We start from the raw sequence: 19,509 nt of genomic DNA on the forward strand, positions 1-19,509 counted from the left end.
CCTTGAAACTAATACAATGGTCCGGTTACGACTTACATCCCAACATATATGTTGGGTCCTTGTGGCTGGTTTTATGTGTGTTGGCGTTGTAATTTCATTATAACCTTACTAGAGTAATTTCATTATAACTAATTAACCATAATGTTGGACCGTATCGTGATTGTGTGTTGGTGTTTTATGGAGAAAGTTTGATGACACAACAAAATGCAACCCAATGAATGAAGTGAATATTGACTACACACCCAAAGTACATACGAGTGATGCTACACATACAATGGTTGTATGTGGTAGTCCACATACTACACCATTGTATGTATGTCACGTCAAAAGGGAGGAAAATAATAAGAGAGAAAAAATAGGGGGAAACGAGATTAGAAAAGTGGACCCCAAAATACAACCAATTAAATGATGCCAACAATGATTGTATGTAGGCCATCATATACAAGTATACAACCATTGTATGTGTAGCCTTTTCCAAAATACTATTGCTAAGCATTGTCGACCAACTTCTCTCTTTTTAGTGGGTAATATAGATATACAAGATGAAGCCCGTGCGATGCACGGTTTGTTTGAATTTTTAAAAATAATTTTTTTATACATATATTTATGTGCTAAAATTTGTTATATATTTAGATAAAATTCCTAATATCAAAAGATAATATTTGATATTTAATTCATTTAAATTGGAAAATCTCATTCGCCAATTTTGCTTATGTGGCATTGGAATTATTTAATTATAAAAGATTTTAATAATCTCCTATTTAATTGGTTAGTACTAAAATTTATAATCCTACATGACACACTAAGAAAATTAGATCCTATGTGGCTCTCTAAAAACTCGAAATTGGAAAATCTCATTCGCCAATTTTGCTTATGTGGCATTGGAATTATTTAATTACAAAAGATTTTAATAATCTCCTATTTAATTGGTTAGTACTAAAATTTATAATCCTACATGGCACACTAAGAAAGTTAGATCCTATGTGGCTCTCTAAAAACTCGAGAAAAAACTCCCCTTTATATATATATATATATATATATATATATATATATATATATATATATATATATATATATATATATATATATATATATATATATATATATATATATATATATATATATTAGATTTGACCATTCCTATTATTTATAATTTTTTTTTAAAAAAAATAAAATAAAAATCAATGTCATCTCATTTCCTTCTTCCTTATGCACGGGCCATTAGGGAGTGTTTGATTCGCAGAGTGGTATAGGTTTGAAATAAGGAATAGGGTTAAAATGGTATCAGGTTGGAACTTAATACTTAATACCATGTGTTTGGTTTAATTCTGGAATGAAATATCATCCCTTTACTTTTATATATTTGATACCCAAGAGAATGGAATAAACCAAACCCACCTTCCTCTCAAGGTTTCTAAATCTCATACCTTATGAGTTTGAGGTATGAGTTTAAAAATCATATTTTTGACAACCAAACATATGGTATGGGTTTTGGTCATTCTAAACCCATACCTAATACCTATAATCCGCGAATCAAACGCCCCCTCAATATCATACCCCATTACCTCCTCTCTCAATAGCATTAATTTTTTTTTGGAAAAGTTGTCAGGAACTACATGCTAAATAGGGGTATTTGGAAACAACTACCCACTAAAAAAAATTTATCAAAAAAACTACCCCTAAATTTAAAAAGTTAGAGTAGCATTACCCATTTGCATTTTTCGATAAGAAAGTCCGGTATGTGGGGTCCACTTTTTAAAATTTTCTTCTGAAAATTCAACCAATTTAATTTAAACCATGTGGTTAAAAATTATTGCTTTTAATTTAAAATTGAATTTATTGCTTTTAACCCTAATTTTTCAAATTGAATTAAATTGCATCGTGTCTTTTCAGAAAAAAAAAATTGAAAAAGTGGGCCCATGCGCCGGACATTCTCGACGGAAAATGCAAATGGCTAGTGTTACTCTAACTTTTTAAATTTAAGGTAGTTTTTTTGATTAAATTTTTTAGTAGGTAGTTGTTTCCAAATACCCCTATTAAGCGTGTAGTTCATGATAAATTTTTATTTTTTTTATTTTTAATAAGACTCTCAATAGCATTAGATTTCACGTAATGACGCATTTGAAAAAAAATGTCGATTAATAAAGATGGCTCGGACAACAGAAGGCTATTTTACGCTGTAAGTTCATATTTCCCATACTCCTTTAATTCTTATATAAGATTTTTTCCAATTTCAAAGTAGTTAATTTTAACTCAATTTATGTGGTCTTATGCAAATTATGCTATGAATGTATTATCTCAATATAATTCTTGTTTAAACCCTTTAATTTCACTTAATTTCAAATTAATATGGCTTAAATTTCTGCTAATTATGCTTATTTGAGTGTATTAATACTCCGTTTGTTCTTTGAAGTTGGAATCTTTTTTTGTGGGAAGCAATTGATAATATTCCTTTTCGCACTTTAATTAATTTGTGAAATTGTGGTTGATAAATATCAGATTATCATTTAATTTGGAGTTTTATCACGAATTATGAGTTCAAAAATCATATCTGATACAAAAAAGAATGATACTTTATGTTGAAGTTGTTGCCTTTATTAATCAACTAGGTTAATTCTCGTGCCATGCACGGTCATAATTAAATTTTACAATAAATAAATATGGTGTTAATTCAACAATAATTTATCCAAAAAATTTATCTGTAACAAAATAACTTAAATTAAATGTAAAGATTATTGAATTGGATTGTATAAAAAAATATATAGTAATAGAAACTTAGAAGATTTAACGTTTTATATAAGAAAATTAAATTATTAGCTTAGGTAATTAGGTTAGTACCCATATACGAACTCATATACATTTGTCCTTAAATTTTTGACACACTTTGATCGGCATAATATGAAATTTTATTTGAGTTCATTTTACTTTAGGATAATTAGTATTCCGTAATCAACTTTTTAAATATATTTTAGTTTGCTAATAATTAGAACAATTAGATTTAATTTTCAAATATATGTTATGTATGAAGTATACTATAACAAAATTATTTTGTTCTTATAAACGTTATGTATAGTTTTAAGATTAATACTCCGTAAAAAGTATGCTACCAAAATGATTTTTCTTTAAAATTGATATTGATAATATTATAATAATCTTGGAAAACAATATATTCCAATCGCTTATTTTTTTAAAGCTATGTTAGTATTTTTGTAATTAAAATTTTCCTAGTATATATGTAAAAATTTTAATTGAGTAATATTGGATTAAATATGTTCTCAAAATGGAAATGACTATTATTATAAGTTATAAAATATATAGTTGTCATGAAAATATGGCAAAAAAATTAAAAAGGAAAGGAAAAAAAAAAGGCGGGAAAATTTTTAACCAGGAAATGACAAGTGTCATTCCTGGTTTCGCCTTTAGTATAAGTTATTAATACTCCGTAAAAAGTATGCTACCAAAATGATTTTTCTTTAAAATTGATATTGATAATATTATAATAATATTGGAAAACAATATATTCCAATCGCTTATTTTTTTTAAAGCTATGTTAGTATTTTTGTAATTAAAATTTTCCTAGTATATATGTAAAAATTTTAATTGAGTAATATTGGATTAAATATGTTGTCAAAATGGAAATGACTATTATTATAAGTTATAAAATATATAGTTGTGATTAAAATATCGCCTTTAGTATAAGTTATTGATAAATGAAGGGGTTGCTTTTGATTTGCTCTCTTTGTCAATTCCAATGTTTTTTCCTTTACCCTTTAGCCTAGTACCCAGATATATATGCAAAGTTCCAAGTTTTAGTGCTTATTCTCTTGTTTTTGAAAAGCTGAATGTGGTGGGATTATGAGATTAGTTGTATTTTTATGTTACTTAAATAAATAGTGTCTAATGGACTTGGCCGTTTTGTAGTAAAAAGTTTTAAAAGGATTTTTGAGACATATGAGGGTGTCGAGGTAACTTAGCATGTAATGCTTTGTTTTATATTCTTTTAGCTTGCTTTTATGCGTTTTATCATTGGTAGATTGTCTGCTTGCGATTCTTAGTTTTGCTTTGAATTAGGCTGTGTTGGGTTGAATGTAATGCATTTTCAATGCAAAATGATTTCCAAGGAAAACACTTTTCAACGGAAATACAATTGCAAAATTAGTTTTTTTTGTTTAAAAGTAAGAAAAGACAGTTGCAGATTTTCCGTGGAAACAATTTATCCAATGCCAGCTCAACGGTATAATTCTTATGCTTTTATGTGGAATGCTGTTTATGAAGTTGCATTATGCTCAAATAATATCTATTATGGGAATGTGGTATTGTGATGTTTTATTAATCTACTTCTTGTTTGTGTAAAGATCTAGGATACCATGTATAAGCCATGATTATTGTTGTTGTCATTAATATATATTTCTTCTATTCTTGAATTTTGTAAGAACAGAGTGAGTATATTCATAAGTAAGTCATATGCTAATAGTATATTAAAATCAGCTACTTTGTGGGGACTTATAGCATGTTTTAATTTTTTTAATTTCCTTGTGTGGCTTTGTTATGTTTACAACGAAGTAGTATAAACATGGTATCCAAGATTAGGGTTTTTACCAATGGGTTATGTTTCATATATGTCTGTGGCCACTATGGGACTTATGCAGTCCGGATATGATCATAGATATTGAAATGGACATTGTGTTTAAAAACCATATTTTATGAGTTATTTTGGTAGACGTCAGATTTACAGTGTGCTGTCCATTGCATAATGATCATTATCTTAAAAGTCCAATGTTGATTGTTCATATACTAATTTATGATAACTTCTGTTTTCTTGATGATGCTATTAATTGCTTACTTCTTCAATTACAGATGGATAGAAAAGGTGGTTACAGGACAGAGTCACTAAAAGATTTTAAGACTGGCTGCAGACGTACCTGAATGGAAGTTACATTGTCCCACAAGAAGGAGATCAATCTGACTGTGATGCCAACCTTAATGATTATGATACAGATGTTATCAACATTGATTTCGATACAGATGATGATGTGACTGATGTAGGTAGTGATGATAACCAAAGTGAAGGACCCCTGTGGCTCGGTTTTGTGAAATAGCCAAAGAAAATATAATCTCATCTTCGTCATTCATTTCCCAACAAGGCTGGTGGAACACCGGTACATACCCATAATCACGGTCACTCAGCTTTAATTCAGCATTGCTTATCTGAAGTGACATATTCTTGGTTAATTTTCTGTGATGATTTGTTTTGTAACTAGGCTTGGTTGGATCCAATTCATTTGCCAACTGAAAAATCATGTCTTTGCGATTTTTGTGAAGAGCCTTTACAATTTGTGCTCCAGGTATAATTTTCTTTCAGTTTCCTGCATGCTTTGGGTTCTATTCAATTTACACTGCTACGTGTGCAGTTTCTCGAAGCATTTTGGCTACGTTATTAGGATCATATGATGGATATATGCGACTTGATTTAAAATTTTAAATCTAAAAGAGTTTAAATTATAATTCTTTTTCCATATGGTTCAGGTTAATGCACCAATAATTGGAAGTGAATATGCTCACTATTGAACAACTTTTGTCTTTATGTGTCTATCAATGGATTGTCTCAACAAAGATTAGCATGAACAGAAGATGAAGGCTAGAGAAGCAGTTTCTCGAAGGTATTAAGCTTCTAAAGTTTCCCATGTAGTTACATGTTATTCAAAAGATATATATAGAATTTTGACCTTTCATGCTTGCCTTATTGAAGTGTGAAAATTTTCCGTTGCCAACTGCCTTTCAAGATTCCTTTCTACGAATGCAAGGTGTTTAGGCAAATCTCAACAAGGACATATGAGAATCTGCTAGGTTTGAGGGGTAATAACAATCATACTACCAAAAGTATATTAATTTACTATAAACGATTGATAAAGCAATAGATAAACAGTAAATAGGCAATAAGTAAGCAGTGTGAATTCAACTATGAAAAGAGGATAAGTTCAGAAATACAATACTGAGTAAGGACAAGCCTCCTTCTTCAGCAGGGATGAAGCTCCGTAGGCAAAAGTAGAGTAATTCTATTATATTTTGAGTATGTGTGCGTACATGAATGCTGAGAATGCTTAATTACACTTATTTATACCTAGGGATCTCTAGGGTTTACACATATCTTCAGAATATATTCAAAATGGGGAAGATCTTCTTGATTTATCTTCTTCCCTGTTCTGTAGGTGTATCTTTGGCAAGTATCTTCTTGATTGATATGAATGATGCTACTTGCCTTATTTATTCTAATCAAGCCGTTTTGCTCATTCTTGCTGTATCATTGGCCTTGGATTGATGCCCTAAATGTAATGGGTCGTATTATAATACGGGCCCAACAATTGCCCCTAATTTTTATTTCCAAGTATTGGAAGTGAAAATTACCTAAAGAAAATGCTTAGAAAATATTTTGAAATTTAGAATTTGTTCCAACGGTTAGCAAAATAGAAAGTGGTGGCGGTTTTAAGGCAGTTTCTTTGATAACTGTGAAGGGCGGTTTATTTCCGTCTTTGGTATTTATTGGGTGTGCAGGCTCTTGTCTAATCACTTCAATTGCTTTGCCCCAATCAGGTATTTTCTCTCTCTTCTCTATTTGCTCTGTTTTTCACTTTGTATTTTTTTTTCTCTTGTTTTTGCGATGGGTGATCATGTGAAAGTGATGTTTGCTGGGGTGGATGAGGGTGTGAAAAAGCCAAACTTGGTGGCGCAGAACGTCTTTCCTGTCAAAGATGTCTATCCTTCCACTATTACGAAGGAGGAGGTTCAGAATATCGCTGCTATTGCGCGATTTCCTGATGGGGTTGTGGTGAAAATTCCATCTTCTAGGGAGAGGGCTGACTGGACTGCTCCTGGTTGGGTGTGTTTCTTCGAGTATCCCTTTGTAATTGGGCATACTTTCCCTTTTTCTGCTCTTGTTCGTCAATTCCTTTCTAGAGTTAGGGTTTCGCCTTGTCAATTACTGCCCCAAACTTGGAGGGTGTTGAGAGTTATGGATTTGCTGAGTGCAAAATTGGGTATAGAACTTGATGTAAGGGATTTGTGTTACCCTTATACTATTAGGACCAGTGGTAAGGGTCGAGTTGGTCTTCGCCTGAAGGATGGTGTTGGTCCTTTGGTGACTGACTTGGAGAAGGCGTTTGACAAGAAGTGGTATCACAAGTTCTTCTTTGTGAGGATTGACTCGTTGGGTGATGATTGTGATTTTTTGATTGACACTGTTGAGGCTGAAGGTATTTTGTTTTCTTATTCCTCTATGTTCTTCTCTCCTTCTTTGTTGATTTGGGCTTATTTGCTTGTTGGTTGCAGTGAGTAAATTGAAGCAGCGCTCTCAGTCTCCGTCCTTGATAGACAAGTTGTACGAGTTGAGTGCAGACGAAAGATCTTTCATCAAGTTGACGCAGCCTGAAGCAGTTATTCAAATTAAGTCTTTGGACGAATCTGATTCTGAACAGAAAGTTGCCCCGACTATGTCTCAGGGTCTGTTTTCTTTCTTTCTTGTGCGTTTTGATGTTTTGCTATATTAGTTTTTTTTGTGGATGTGTGGTTGATGCAAGTTTGTTTCGCTTTTGTTTGATTCAATTTGTGGGTTTTTAATTTGTTTGAATCAGTTGTATCTTTGCTAAATATACTTATTTACTGAATGCACTTGTTAATCTACTTGATACAATTTGCACCCTTGCTGTATATACTTGTTGTGTTTCTTGTTGTGCGTATCAATGTGTTTCTTGTTGTGCTACTTTTTGAATTCCTCTGTGTTCCTTGTAGATACGTCGAGGTCACTAAGGTCTCATGATCTTCTTAGTTCATCTTCCATCTTGGGTCGTCTCAAGTCTCGCTCGTCCCCCCAGACTTCTGAAACTGTTCCTATCAAGATGGTTGCTCCAAAGGGTGTCCCTCCTCCACCTCCGCCTCGCGCTGGTCTCAAGAGGAAGCTGGAGATGCCTATTGATGTTGATGCTGCTGAGTTTTCTTTTGATTTTCTGGCTCCGCATGTGGATACCTTGCTATTTCCTTCTTTCAAGGATCGTCAATCCTCGATGACCTTTGCTGACCTTTCTCAAGAGGCGGCCGTACAGTCCTTCCAGGTATAGTATACTCCGAAAATTTTTTTTTTAATAAAATCAACATTATTGAGCTATGCTTCTCACATTTTATCTTTGCTTTGCAGAGCCTTCAGTCTTGCCTGGGTGTTCTAGGCAAGGTGTCAGAATTTACTCGGGTGTACGAGGCTATGAAGAAGGAGCGTGATGCTCTGTCTGATAAGTACAAGGCTGCTACTGAGGCCCTGAAGGCTGAACGGACTAAGCATAGGGACTGCATTGCTGAGCGGGATAGGCTGAAGGGTACTCTGAAGGAAGCTGCTAATGAGGCCATTGATTCTGCTACGTACTACTATAGGAAGGCGCGTCTTGAGATGATGGAGGAGTTTCAGCAAGGAAAGCATGAGGCCTGGGATTATGATGGTGATAAGGCTTCCTTCGAAAAGGCGTTTCCTGAAGCGACTGCTGCTCCTGGCTCACTGCTGTTAAGCTTTGCTGATGAGGAAGTGAACTCCCCTCATAATGAAGAAGTCAAGGATGCTCCAGAAGTTATGAAGCCTGTTGCTGAAGAAGTGGTCCCTGCTGATAACATGGGGGAGAATTAGTTTAATTGGTGCTGCGTCACCTAAAAAAATGTAAAGCTTTTGAATGATGTTTATGTTTACTGCCTTAGTGCAGTTGGATAATTTGTCTTTTGTGCTACACTTCTGTAGCTGGATAATTTGTTTAATTTTGTTGCAATGCAACTAAGTATTACTGTCCCTCTTGCTGTGTTGATTTTGTTTCTGTATAGTGTGTTGTGATTGTACTGCAGTTGTATTACAATTGTATTACAGTTGTATTACAGTTGTATTATTGCTTACATGTGTTCGCGTGCCTTGAAAGGATAATAGGTCTGTTTTGTTTAAGGATGACTGATCATCGTTCTGCGGTGACTTGTTTCATTCTTGCTCAGTAATGTCAGTAATGTTCCTTGCAAAACAGAAGAAGGTGAGGGGTGGCCGTGGGTTTCCCCAACGGCCCTCCGATGCCAAAGTCAGTACTCGTAATGATCATAAGTCAAATTGACAAAGAATAGGGAGAGATGAGTACCTTTCGTGCTGATTTTGGCTGTTGGAGATTTTTGTGTTTTTGTGTTTTCTTTTTTTTTTTTTTTTTTTTTTTTTTTTTTTTTTTGTAAATTAAAAGACAAAATTGAAATGACAACTACGTACCTTTCTTTAGAAATGATATAGTTTTAAATGTGCTGCGTTCTAGTTTCGCTGTACATCTTTTCCTTCTGCATTTCTGAGTCTGTACGCTCCATTACCTACTACCTTAGTGATCTCATAGGGTCCTTCCCAGTTGGGTGCTAGCTTTCCTGCATTGACTTCTGATGTATTCATTTTATATAGTAGTTTACCCCCGTCCCTTGGTCATAATTAGTAGTGTTTTTGGCTCTTTAGAGCCGCTTTTATTACTGATTGGTGTTTTCTAGTGTTTTCGTAGATTTGGTTGACTTTTGCAGGGATTTATGCTTTTGGAGTATTTTCCCGAGATATTTTGGAGCAATCACGAGCACTGGAGAAGCACGACCAGTTTTTATAGCCCAGGGCCGGTTGGAGCCATCGAACCGGTGATTAAGGGCTCGGTAGAGGTGATACCGGGGCGTTTGGACCGAGTATTCAAGACCCAAAGAGGAAACCCAGATTGGCCCGAAGAATTGGAGCCCAATCGAAGTCCAAATATTGGCCCAAATGACGCGCCCGGCCGGGCGCGAGATTGTTATTAGAGGTGAAAAAAGGCGCGCCCGATCAGGCGGTGCCTCGCCCGATCGGGCGCGTGTTTATTTAGGAAACAATTAGAGTCGTATTAATTTGTTTTAGTTTAGGATTTTTGTACGGAGTATAAATACTCCTCCGTAATACGTTTTTAGATCGTCTCTTCTTTTGGGGGGGAGATCTTCTTCTCTCTTCTTCTACGACTTCTTCTTCTCTTAATCCTTTCTCTTAGACTTTCTCTCTCTACTTAGTTTTCTCTCTCTTAATCTCTCTCTAAACCTTTGTTATTATTTCTTTAAATTAATTCCAGATTTACTTTGGTGACGATTTCTCTTCCCTTAATCTTAGTTATTTATTTTATTCCTTTGATCATGATTTATTTTATTGCTTTGCTTAGTTTATATTTAATTATGTGTGAGTAGTTTAATTTCTAGGGTTCATGGGGATCTAATAAATAATATGAAGGGGTAAATTATTGTTGTTGATTATCAATGCTAGATTAATTTCCTATTGATTGAATTAATGCTCTGTGACTAGATTAGGCCTGTCTTTTATGCATGAGTTTGACAATATTGATTCAAGAATCGAGAGATGAGAATTAATGTTTAGGTCTAGTTTCAATAGGCAAGTTAATTTATAAATGGTTAAGTCAAGATTCGAGAGATGAGATTTAATACCGGTAATTTAATTGTGTGATTGTAATAAGTAGCGAGAGCCCTTTACAATCTGGTTAATTGATGCATTGATGATTGACTATTATTGATTGTTGGTATTGCATGATGATTTCTTATTGGATTGTTTTAATGTTTTACAATTGCGGCTTGTAAAAGTACAGCAATATTAAATTGATGAATCGAGCAGATGTTAATTTGATATTAAAGGCTATTTTCGATAAGAACTTAGATCTAGTAAATTGCGAGAGCCTGTTAGATCTATGTTGGTTAATAAATTGCGAGAGCCTGTTAATCATGTTATTTATGCAATGTCAATGATTGATTACCCTATTTTACCCCGGAATATTATTTATTGGTGAACCTATGCCCTAGATCCTTTTATATATTATTTTCTCCCCTTTCCTACTCTTTTTAGTTTAGTTTCATATTCAACTTTTAATATTGGTTACTTAAATAATTTAGATTATAATATTTAATTAGGAGTAAAAAGACTTGTTTCCCTGTGGAGATCGACCCTACTTCCCTATCTACTTTAGTTAGTGAATTAGGTAATTATTTTTGATTAGGGGATACGACTTTACCCTGTCAACTTCCCTGGTGTTTTCGTATACCTTCCTGAGAACCCAATCGCCTAGCTTAAAGACTTTGGTTCTGACATTCTTGTTGAAGGATCTTGCTACCTCTTGCTGATATGCTGCCATTCTCATTTGTGCGTCTTCCCTGAGTTCCTCCACTGTGTCTAGGTTGTGGATTAGTTCTGCTTGGTTCCTTTCTTCTGTCATTAACCCATACCTTGCTGTAGGTACTTCTACCTCTGTTGGGATTACTGCTTCACATCCGTACACCAATGAGAAAGGAGTATGACCTGTAGCGCCTTTAGGAGTCGTTCTATCTGCCCACAGTATGTTGGGTAACTCATCTGCTCATTTTCCTTTGGCTCCTTCCAACCTTTTCTTCATGTTGCCTATAAGAACTTTGTTGCTTGATTCTGCCTGTCTGTTTGCCTGTGGGTACCTTGGTGTAGAAGTGATAAGGGAGATGTTCCATTCCTTACAGAACTTGGTGGTTTTGTTGCTGATGAACTGGGATCCATTGTCTGTAATGATCTCTGCTGGTACCCCGAACCTGCTTAGAATATTTATTTTTATAAATGAGATGACGTGCTTATCCTTGATTTCCTTGTATGCTTCTGCTTCAATCCATTTGGAGAAGTAATCTGTCATTGCTAAGAAGTATACTCTCTGTCCTGATGACGGGGGTAGCTTTACTATATCCATTCCCCACTTCATGAATGGCCAAGGTGTTAACGTTGGGTGTAATTCTTCTGATGGCTTGTGTGTCAAGGGTGCATGTTTTTGGCATGCTAGGCATTTCTTGGCGAACTCTGCTGCGTCCTTTCTCATGTTGGGCCAGTAGTACCCCATTCTAAGTGCTCTGTTGGCTAGATTCCTTCCTCCGGAATGATTTCCGCACTCTCCGCTGTGTAGGGATTGTAAGACTTGCTGAGCTTCTCTTTCTTCCAGACATCGTAAGAAAGGTCCTGTTGCAGATTTCTTGAAGAGTACATTGCTGATCAGACAATACTTGGAGGCTTTCTAAGCGAATGCTTGAGCTGTTACTTTTCCTGTTGGTTTCGTGTTGCCCAAGAGGTATTCCTTCAAAGGCGTTGTCCAGCTATTGTCTTCTTCTTCTGTAAGGCTCGCTTGAATTTCGTAGACACTCACGGTTGACTCTTTCTCTATGGCCGGTGAGAGTACGTGCACTAGTGGGATGACTCCAAATTCTTCTGGGTTGATGTTTGATCCCAAGTTTGCCAGTGTGTCTGCTTCGGTGTTCAAGTTTCTGGGTACTTGTTCTATCTTGAATTCCTTGAACTCCTTGATGAGCTTCTTTGTGACTTCTAGGTAAGCTATCATCCTAGTGTCTTTTGCTGCATATTCCCCGTTGATTTTTACTTCCAGGTGTTGTATCTTCATGTCTTTTGCAACAGTTAGTCCTGTGATTAGTGCTTCGTATTCTGCTTCATTATTAGTAGCCTTGAAATTACACCTTATTGCCTGTGCTATCTTGTCTCCCTGGGGTGATGTCAGTACTACTCCTAAGCCTACTCCGCCTATGTTTGCTGCGCCATCTGTATGGAGTATCCATTTCTGCGCAGCTTTTGGTTCCTGTAGTGCCAGTACTTCCTTTGGCGCTTCTTTTTCAAGTGTAGGGCTGAAGTCTGCCACGAAGTCTGCCAAGGCTTGTGATTTGACTACTGTCCTGGGCTTGTACTGTATATCGTACCTGCTCAGATGTAAGGCCCGTTTCTCCATCCTTCCTGACATCTCTGGCTTTCTCATGATAGCTTTGATGGGATAGTTGGTTCGTACTTGTATGGAATGGCTCTCGAAGTACGGACGTAACCTTACTGAAGCAGTGAACAAAGCTAAAATGATTTTTTCTAGTGATGTGTACCTTGTTTTCGCACTGAGTAGGGTCTTGCTTACGTAGTAAATTGGGAACTGTTCCTTTTCTTCCTCTCTCGTGAGAACTGCACTGACCGTCCCTTCAGATACTGCAAGGTATAGCTGAAGTGGCTCTCCTTCTTTGGGTTTGGAGAGAATCAACGGGTTGGCTAAGTATTCTTTCAGCTTCTGGAATGCTTCATCGTGCTCTTGTTCCCACTTGAATTCCTTGTTCTTTTTCAGTACTTCGTAGAAGGCCCTGTTCTTTTCTAAAGACTTTGAGATGAACCTGTTTAGTGCCGCAATTTTTCCTGTTAAGCTTTGTACATCCTTCTTGGATTTTGGTCGCTCTAGGTCTAGGATGGCTTTGACCTGTTCTGGACTGGCTTCTATTCCTCTTTGTGTAACCATGTATCCTAGGAACTTTCCTGATTGTACTCCAAATGTGCACTTTGTGGGATTTAGCTTCATGCCGTATTGTTTCAGGATGTCGAATGCTTCTCTAATGTCTTTGACGTGATCTTCTGCCTTCTTGGATTTAACTACCATATCGTCTATGTAAACTTCCATTGTGTTTCCAATCTGTTCTTCAAACATCTTGTTTACCAACCTCTGGTACGTTGCTCCTGCATTCTTCAATCCAAAAGGCATCACTTTGTAGCAGTATATCCCTTGACTGGTAATGAAGGCGGTTTTCTCTTGGTCATCCTTGTGCATGAGGATCTGGTTGTAACCACTGTAGGCGTCCATAAAGGATAGCAACTCGTGTCCTGCTGTGGCGTCTACCATGGCATCTATATGAGGTAAAGGGAATGGATCTTTTGGGCAAGCCTTGTTGATGTCTGTAAAGTCTATGCAGATTCGCCATTTCCCGTTTTTCTTCCTGACTACCACTACGTTGGCGAGCCATTCTGGGTATTTTACCTCTCTGATCTTCCCGGTTTTCAGTAGGTTCTGAATTTCTTCATTGATGATCTTGTTCCTTTCTGGCGCAAATTTTCTTCTCTTTTGTTTCACTGGTGTATGCATTGGATCTACGTTTAACTTGTGGGTGATTACTTCTGGGGAAATGCCTTTCATGTCTTCATGGGTCCAAGCAAACACATCTTTCTCTTCTTCTAGGAAATCGTAAATTTGTTATCTGAATTCCGCCTTCAGCTCTGATCCTATTCTGACTTTCTGATCTGGATGTTTGGGGTTCAACTGGACTTCTGTAGCTTCTTGTTCTTCTGATATGCTCAATTTCTCTTGGCCCAGCTGACCCTCTGATTGCTATGCTGAACTCTTTTCCGCAGATGTTGCTTTCAGGGCTATCTTGTAACATTCTTTAGCCTCCCTAGGATCTCCTCTGATTTCTTGAATTCCCCACCTAGTAGGAAACTTAATGACTTGATGGTATGTAGAAGGGATGGCTTTCATCTCATGTATCCAGGGTCTTCCCAAAATCATGTTGTATGAAGACAGAGTGTCGATTACTAAGAACTTGACTTGTAGGTTGATCCCCTTTGCGTACGTTGCCAATGTAATCTCCCCACTTGTCTTTTTGGTTTCCCCACTGAATCCTACTAGCATTGTTGACTTGTTGACGATATTTTTCTCATCTATGTTCATATGCTTCAGGGTGTCTAGCATGATGGTATTTGCAGAGCTTCCATTGTCAACTAGGATTCGCTTGATCATGCAATTTCCAACCGGGAGTGAGATCACTAGACCGTCATGATGACCTTCAACTGCATCGCTTTCTTCAAACATGATGGGGATGTCTATCTTGGATTTTTCCTTCTTGTCTGGTTGCTCTTTGCTGCTTTCTTTTGCATGTCGCTTTGCTGCTGAGTATGTTAAACCGCATACTTCTGACCCTCCAGATATGAAACAGATGGTTTTGACAATTGGAGGTGGAGGTGGAGGACCTCCTTGCTTGGACTCTCTATCCTTCCCTGAAGCCTTAGATCTATCAGACAAGAGTTCTTTGAGGTAGCCCTTCTTTAGCAAGTATGCAACTTCCTTTCTGAGCGCGACACATTCATCAGTAGTGTGACCGATATCTGAATGGAAATCACACCATCTTGATGGATCTTTCTTCTCCCCAGGCCTATCACTCCTTCTAGGCCATTGTACAGTATCTCCCATCTTGTTTAAGGTCCTTATTACTCCTGCAGGGTTGACATTGAAGCAATACTCATGTAACTTTGGTGGAAGTTCAGGATCTTCCCTCCAATCAGAAAACTCTCCTTCGACAGCGTTGACCGATCTCTCATCAAAGTGTGAACGCTGATACGGCTTGAATCGATGATCTCTCCTGGGAAAGTTGTTGTTCCTTCTTGACGTGCGATCTTCGTCCTTTCTGAGCTCTGGAGTCTTTCTTGCATGTGCATCTTCTTCAAATCTGACTTGGGCCATTGCTTTAGCTTGTACGTCTTCAAAGGTTGTACAGGGATACTTGGTCAATTCCTTGTAGAGCTCACTATGGTCTAGCAACCCTCTTCTGAACGCTTCAATTGTTGTAGGAGCATCACACTTGTGTATCCCAATCTTTTCCCTGTTGAACCTGTTGAGATAATCCCTCAAGGATTCGCCGTGTCTCTGCACAACACGGTATAAATCTGATGACTGCTTCTCTATTTTTCTGCTGCTGGCGAACTGGACCTTGAATAGGTTTACCATTCCTGCAAAAGATCGAATTGTCCCATTATCTAAATTAATGAACCAAGTTAAAGTTGGACCTGATAATGTGGCTCCAAAGCCTTTGCACATGATAGCCTCTCTGATGTCTCTAGGGATTGAGCTTGTCATCATCTTCTGTTTGTAGAGGGACACCTGCTCATCAGGGTCTGTTGTTCCATCATACATGGCCATGTTGGGTGTGCTGAATCTCTTTGGCACTTCTACCATGGCGATCTCTTCTGAGAAAGGGGACTCTATATAGCCATCTGACGCCTCTTCCTCCATGGGCTTTGGCATTCCAGGGATCTTGGCGATCTTGGCCTCGATTGCTTTGAGGTACTCTTTGACTACTTTCTCTATCTTTCCCTCCTCAGATCCTTCTTGGCTATTCTGCTTAGGGGTTCCTGCATTCAAAGAGTCTAGATCTAGGGCTGTTTCCCTAGTGTTAGATCCTTTTTCCCCGTTAGGGGTATGAAAAGTACCTGACATATCAAGCTGCATAGCTATACTTTCAGTGTTCTTTCTGGTGTTGACGGTTTTAGAAGCGTCTGATTGTATTTGGCTACGGAGGGCTTCATTTTGTTTGGTGAGACTGGTGAGTTTGGCTTCGGTTTGAACCTTTTGGGCCAACATTGTTTCAATCTGGCTCTTTTGTTGGTCTAAGGTTCGACGGAATGCGTTCATTCCCTAATTGATTTCGGCCATGGTAAAGGGTACTTGGTGCCCAGACATGGTGTTTGTATTGGTTTTTTGGCAAATTGGTAGGTTAATTGATTATCAGCCCCACGGTGGGCGCCAAATTGTTTAGGCAAATCTCAACAAGGACATATGAGAATCTGCTAGGTTTGAGGGGTGATAACAATCATACTACCAAAAGTATATTAATTTACTATAAACGATTGATAAAGCAATAGATAAACAGTAAATAGGCAATAAGTAAGCAGTGTGAATTCAACTATGAAAAGAGGATAAGTTCAGAAATACAATACTGAGTAAGGACAAGCCTCCTTCTTCAGCAGGGATGAAGCTCCGTAGGCAAAAGTAGAGTAATTCTAATATATTTTGAGTATGTGTGCGTACATGAATGTTGAGAATGCCTAATTACACTTATTTATACCTAGGGATCTCTAGGGTTTACACATATCTTCAGAATATATTCAAAATGGGGAAGATCTTCTTGATTTATCTTCTTCCCTGTTCTGTAGGTGTATCTTTGGCAAGTATCTTCTTGATTGATATGAATGATGCTACTTGCCTTATTTATTCTAATCAAGCCGTTTTGCTCATTCTTGCTGTATCATTGGCCTTGGATTGATGCCCTAAATGTAATGGGTCGTATTATAATACGGGCCCAACACAAGGACAATCATTACAATGGGTGTTCCTATCAGTTGCAACTAGAAGTTAAGTTTTAGTCTTATTGTGTAGTCCAAGTATGCCAGCATCAGTTAGTGTGATAGGAAATCAAGTAACTAGTATTTATCGAGATTCCTTTATTTAGTTGTGCTTTCTAGTTAGGCTGGTGAAGCTTAACAGTTGTAAGCATTTATTAAGATTTTAATTCCGATTGTAGTTCAATTGTGAATTTGTGATGTTATTGTTGTTGTACTTTTTCTGTTCTGCAATGAAAATCATGGCTTTCATAGGAATCTTGAACTTTGCTTGCTATGCGTGTTGTGTGTATAGTAAAAAGCTATTGCCTGAGCGATAAAATCACACGTCAGCGTTTATTAGAATGCTACTTGCAAATTGTAGTTCTGCCTTTATTGTTGTAATCCGTAGTACTTTTCCAGTTTTCATGATAGAAATGGTACATTCTTTTCATGAATTTGCATCTTTTCAATCAGCATTGTTCTTGACAGTGGACTGCCTTATTCAGCAGGCCTTCTCTTCTGCTTCTTGCTTATGACTAAAGAATGTATATCTCAGTTTAGCTTTAGGCATTTCTTGAATACATTGGTTTCACCTTATCTAATGCATGAACATACCATGGATTTGACTTTTTGATGGTGTAGCTCCGCTTTGTTCATGGTGTGGTACATGGAAAGGAGACGAAAAATGTAGTGGTTGTCAAAGGTTACGATACTGGTCCAAAACTCACCAGGTCAATTTCATCTCCATAATGTAAGTCTTATTGTTTTTTGGCTCATGAGTTTGGTTGGAGATGCTGAGCTTCTCTCCTCTTTATGCAGATGCACCACTGGCAACGTTGCAAGGCTGATTGTAAGTGGCTGTCGAACTCTGACATGCACATTGGTCATTCTGCTTCAGCAAAAATTGAAAGAGGTTATTAAGTGGCTAGTTTTTTCAATACTACAAATTCTGAACCTTTGGCATCCTGTACTAGAACTCTAGAAGTAATGCTGGTTTGTATTTTACTATATAAGGAATTATTTTTCAAATATCTTAGTATCTTACTATATAATTTATGTAACTCAGCAGCTAGCAATACTTTATGGCCTGAGTGCAAGATTGACTTAAAATATCAGGGTTTAAAGGCCGAATCCTCAAGAGTGTGACGAAGCTGGTAATTTATTGATATCCATCCAAGGGAAGGATGAAGTTATGAACTCAGTATTTTAAGACTTAAGTGTAAGTAAACATATTAATTACAAAGTAAAAGTTTAGCTCCATCAACAAAAGTTATTAGCTTTTAATACATTATTTAGAAGTTTCACTTTTTGAATGAGCAGGGCGACAATAAGAAGAAGAATTTGGCCTCATTTCAAAAGCACATACAGAAAGACTGTGCCTAAGCTTTGAGGTAATAAGTTTTGAGAATGCAAATATATATGTGCCGCATATATGACAGACGTGGTAGAAATAGATTGGAAGTTGGAAAAAAAATGTTTCATTAGAATTCTCCAAAAGTTAGGTTGCTAATCCAAATTTTAAGTAAATTTGTTGCGAAACCCTAGTTACCATGTGGACTTAATAACATCTGACTTATAGCCATTTCCCATCTGTTTTGCAAAAATAAAGGGTGATGACCTTCAAGGAATCTTCAAGTTTACTTTGCATTTGGTTTTTCTAAAACAGATGCCATACCCTGTAGAACTTAAAGTGATGTATGATTATATTTCCTTGATTTTTATATTTTACATGCTATATTATTTAAAATTTTGAGTTTTAAAAGGGTATCACATTTATTTTACATAAAATGGATCAAAACTAGTCAATGGTGCCATTTCAGAAGATAAAAAATTATTGGGGTTGCTTGATTTTTCATCAGTTTTTTCATTTTTTTGAAAGAGAACTTTCATCAGTTGTATAGGTGTCAAATGTAGGATAACACCCTCTTTGATGATTTTGTTGGTCAGTCTGAAAAAGAAAGATAAACTAGCTGAGGAAAGGCCGATAGTACATTGGCCAAACATAGCTGTCTCTGTAGAACTCAGTTCTTGGAACTTCTATCTTTTGTTTGCTAATTAATTTTTCTGTCCTTGTTTCAAAGGTGTTGGTTAAATGATGGTGAACCTTTGTGGCCAGAGTTGTGCGGAAGACCCTATGTGGATTCAAATTTCAGGTTAACCCTTGCCATCCTTTTCGCTTCTGAATACTTTGTTGGAAATTAGTTCTTACATGATTAGCAGTATGATAAATTCCCACAAAAAGCTTTGTTAAGTTAAGATGTCAATTATATTTAATATCATCTTTCCATAAAGTAAAGTAGTGACATAATATGAAATTCAGTGATAAACCATTATTTGTGACAGCGATTCTCATTTGTTCAGATATAGATTTAGCAGTATTTCTGTGGCTGTTTATCTCTAATTATGAGCAAAATACACACATCAGGGAAACAGCGATTCACTTGTAGAATCACGCCATTTTGTATGAATATCTATTAACTTGCCTTATATACAAGTTTTTCAATTAACTTCATTTGTCTCAGATTATGCCG

At 36.6% G+C, this 19,509-nt stretch overlaps 1 protein-coding gene across 1 annotated transcript; it reads right to left on the reverse strand.

The window, feature by feature from the left end:
• Window positions 1-14,213: 14,213 nt before the first annotated feature.
• On the reverse strand, window positions 14,214-15,605 carry LOC145637063 (uncharacterized). Its single transcript, XM_081688576.1, has one exon. The coding sequence runs from the start codon at window positions 15,603-15,605 to the stop codon at window positions 14,214-14,216; it is 1,392 nt and encodes a 463-aa protein (XP_081544702.1).
• Window positions 15,606-19,509: the final 3,904 nt, after the last annotated feature.

This window comes from Chenopodium album, chromosome 6 (genome assembly GCF_948465745.1).
Source record: "Chenopodium album chromosome 6, dcCheAlbu1.1, whole genome shotgun sequence".
NCBI classification, from domain to species: Eukaryota; Viridiplantae; Streptophyta; class Magnoliopsida; order Caryophyllales; family Amaranthaceae; genus Chenopodium; species Chenopodium album.

Bases quoted from the DNA above. Each gene is read 5' to 3' on its own strand.
- LOC145637063 (XM_081688576.1), bottom strand. From the start codon at position 15,605: ATGGTAAACCTATTCAAGGTCCAGTTCGCCAGCAGCAGAAAAATAGAG.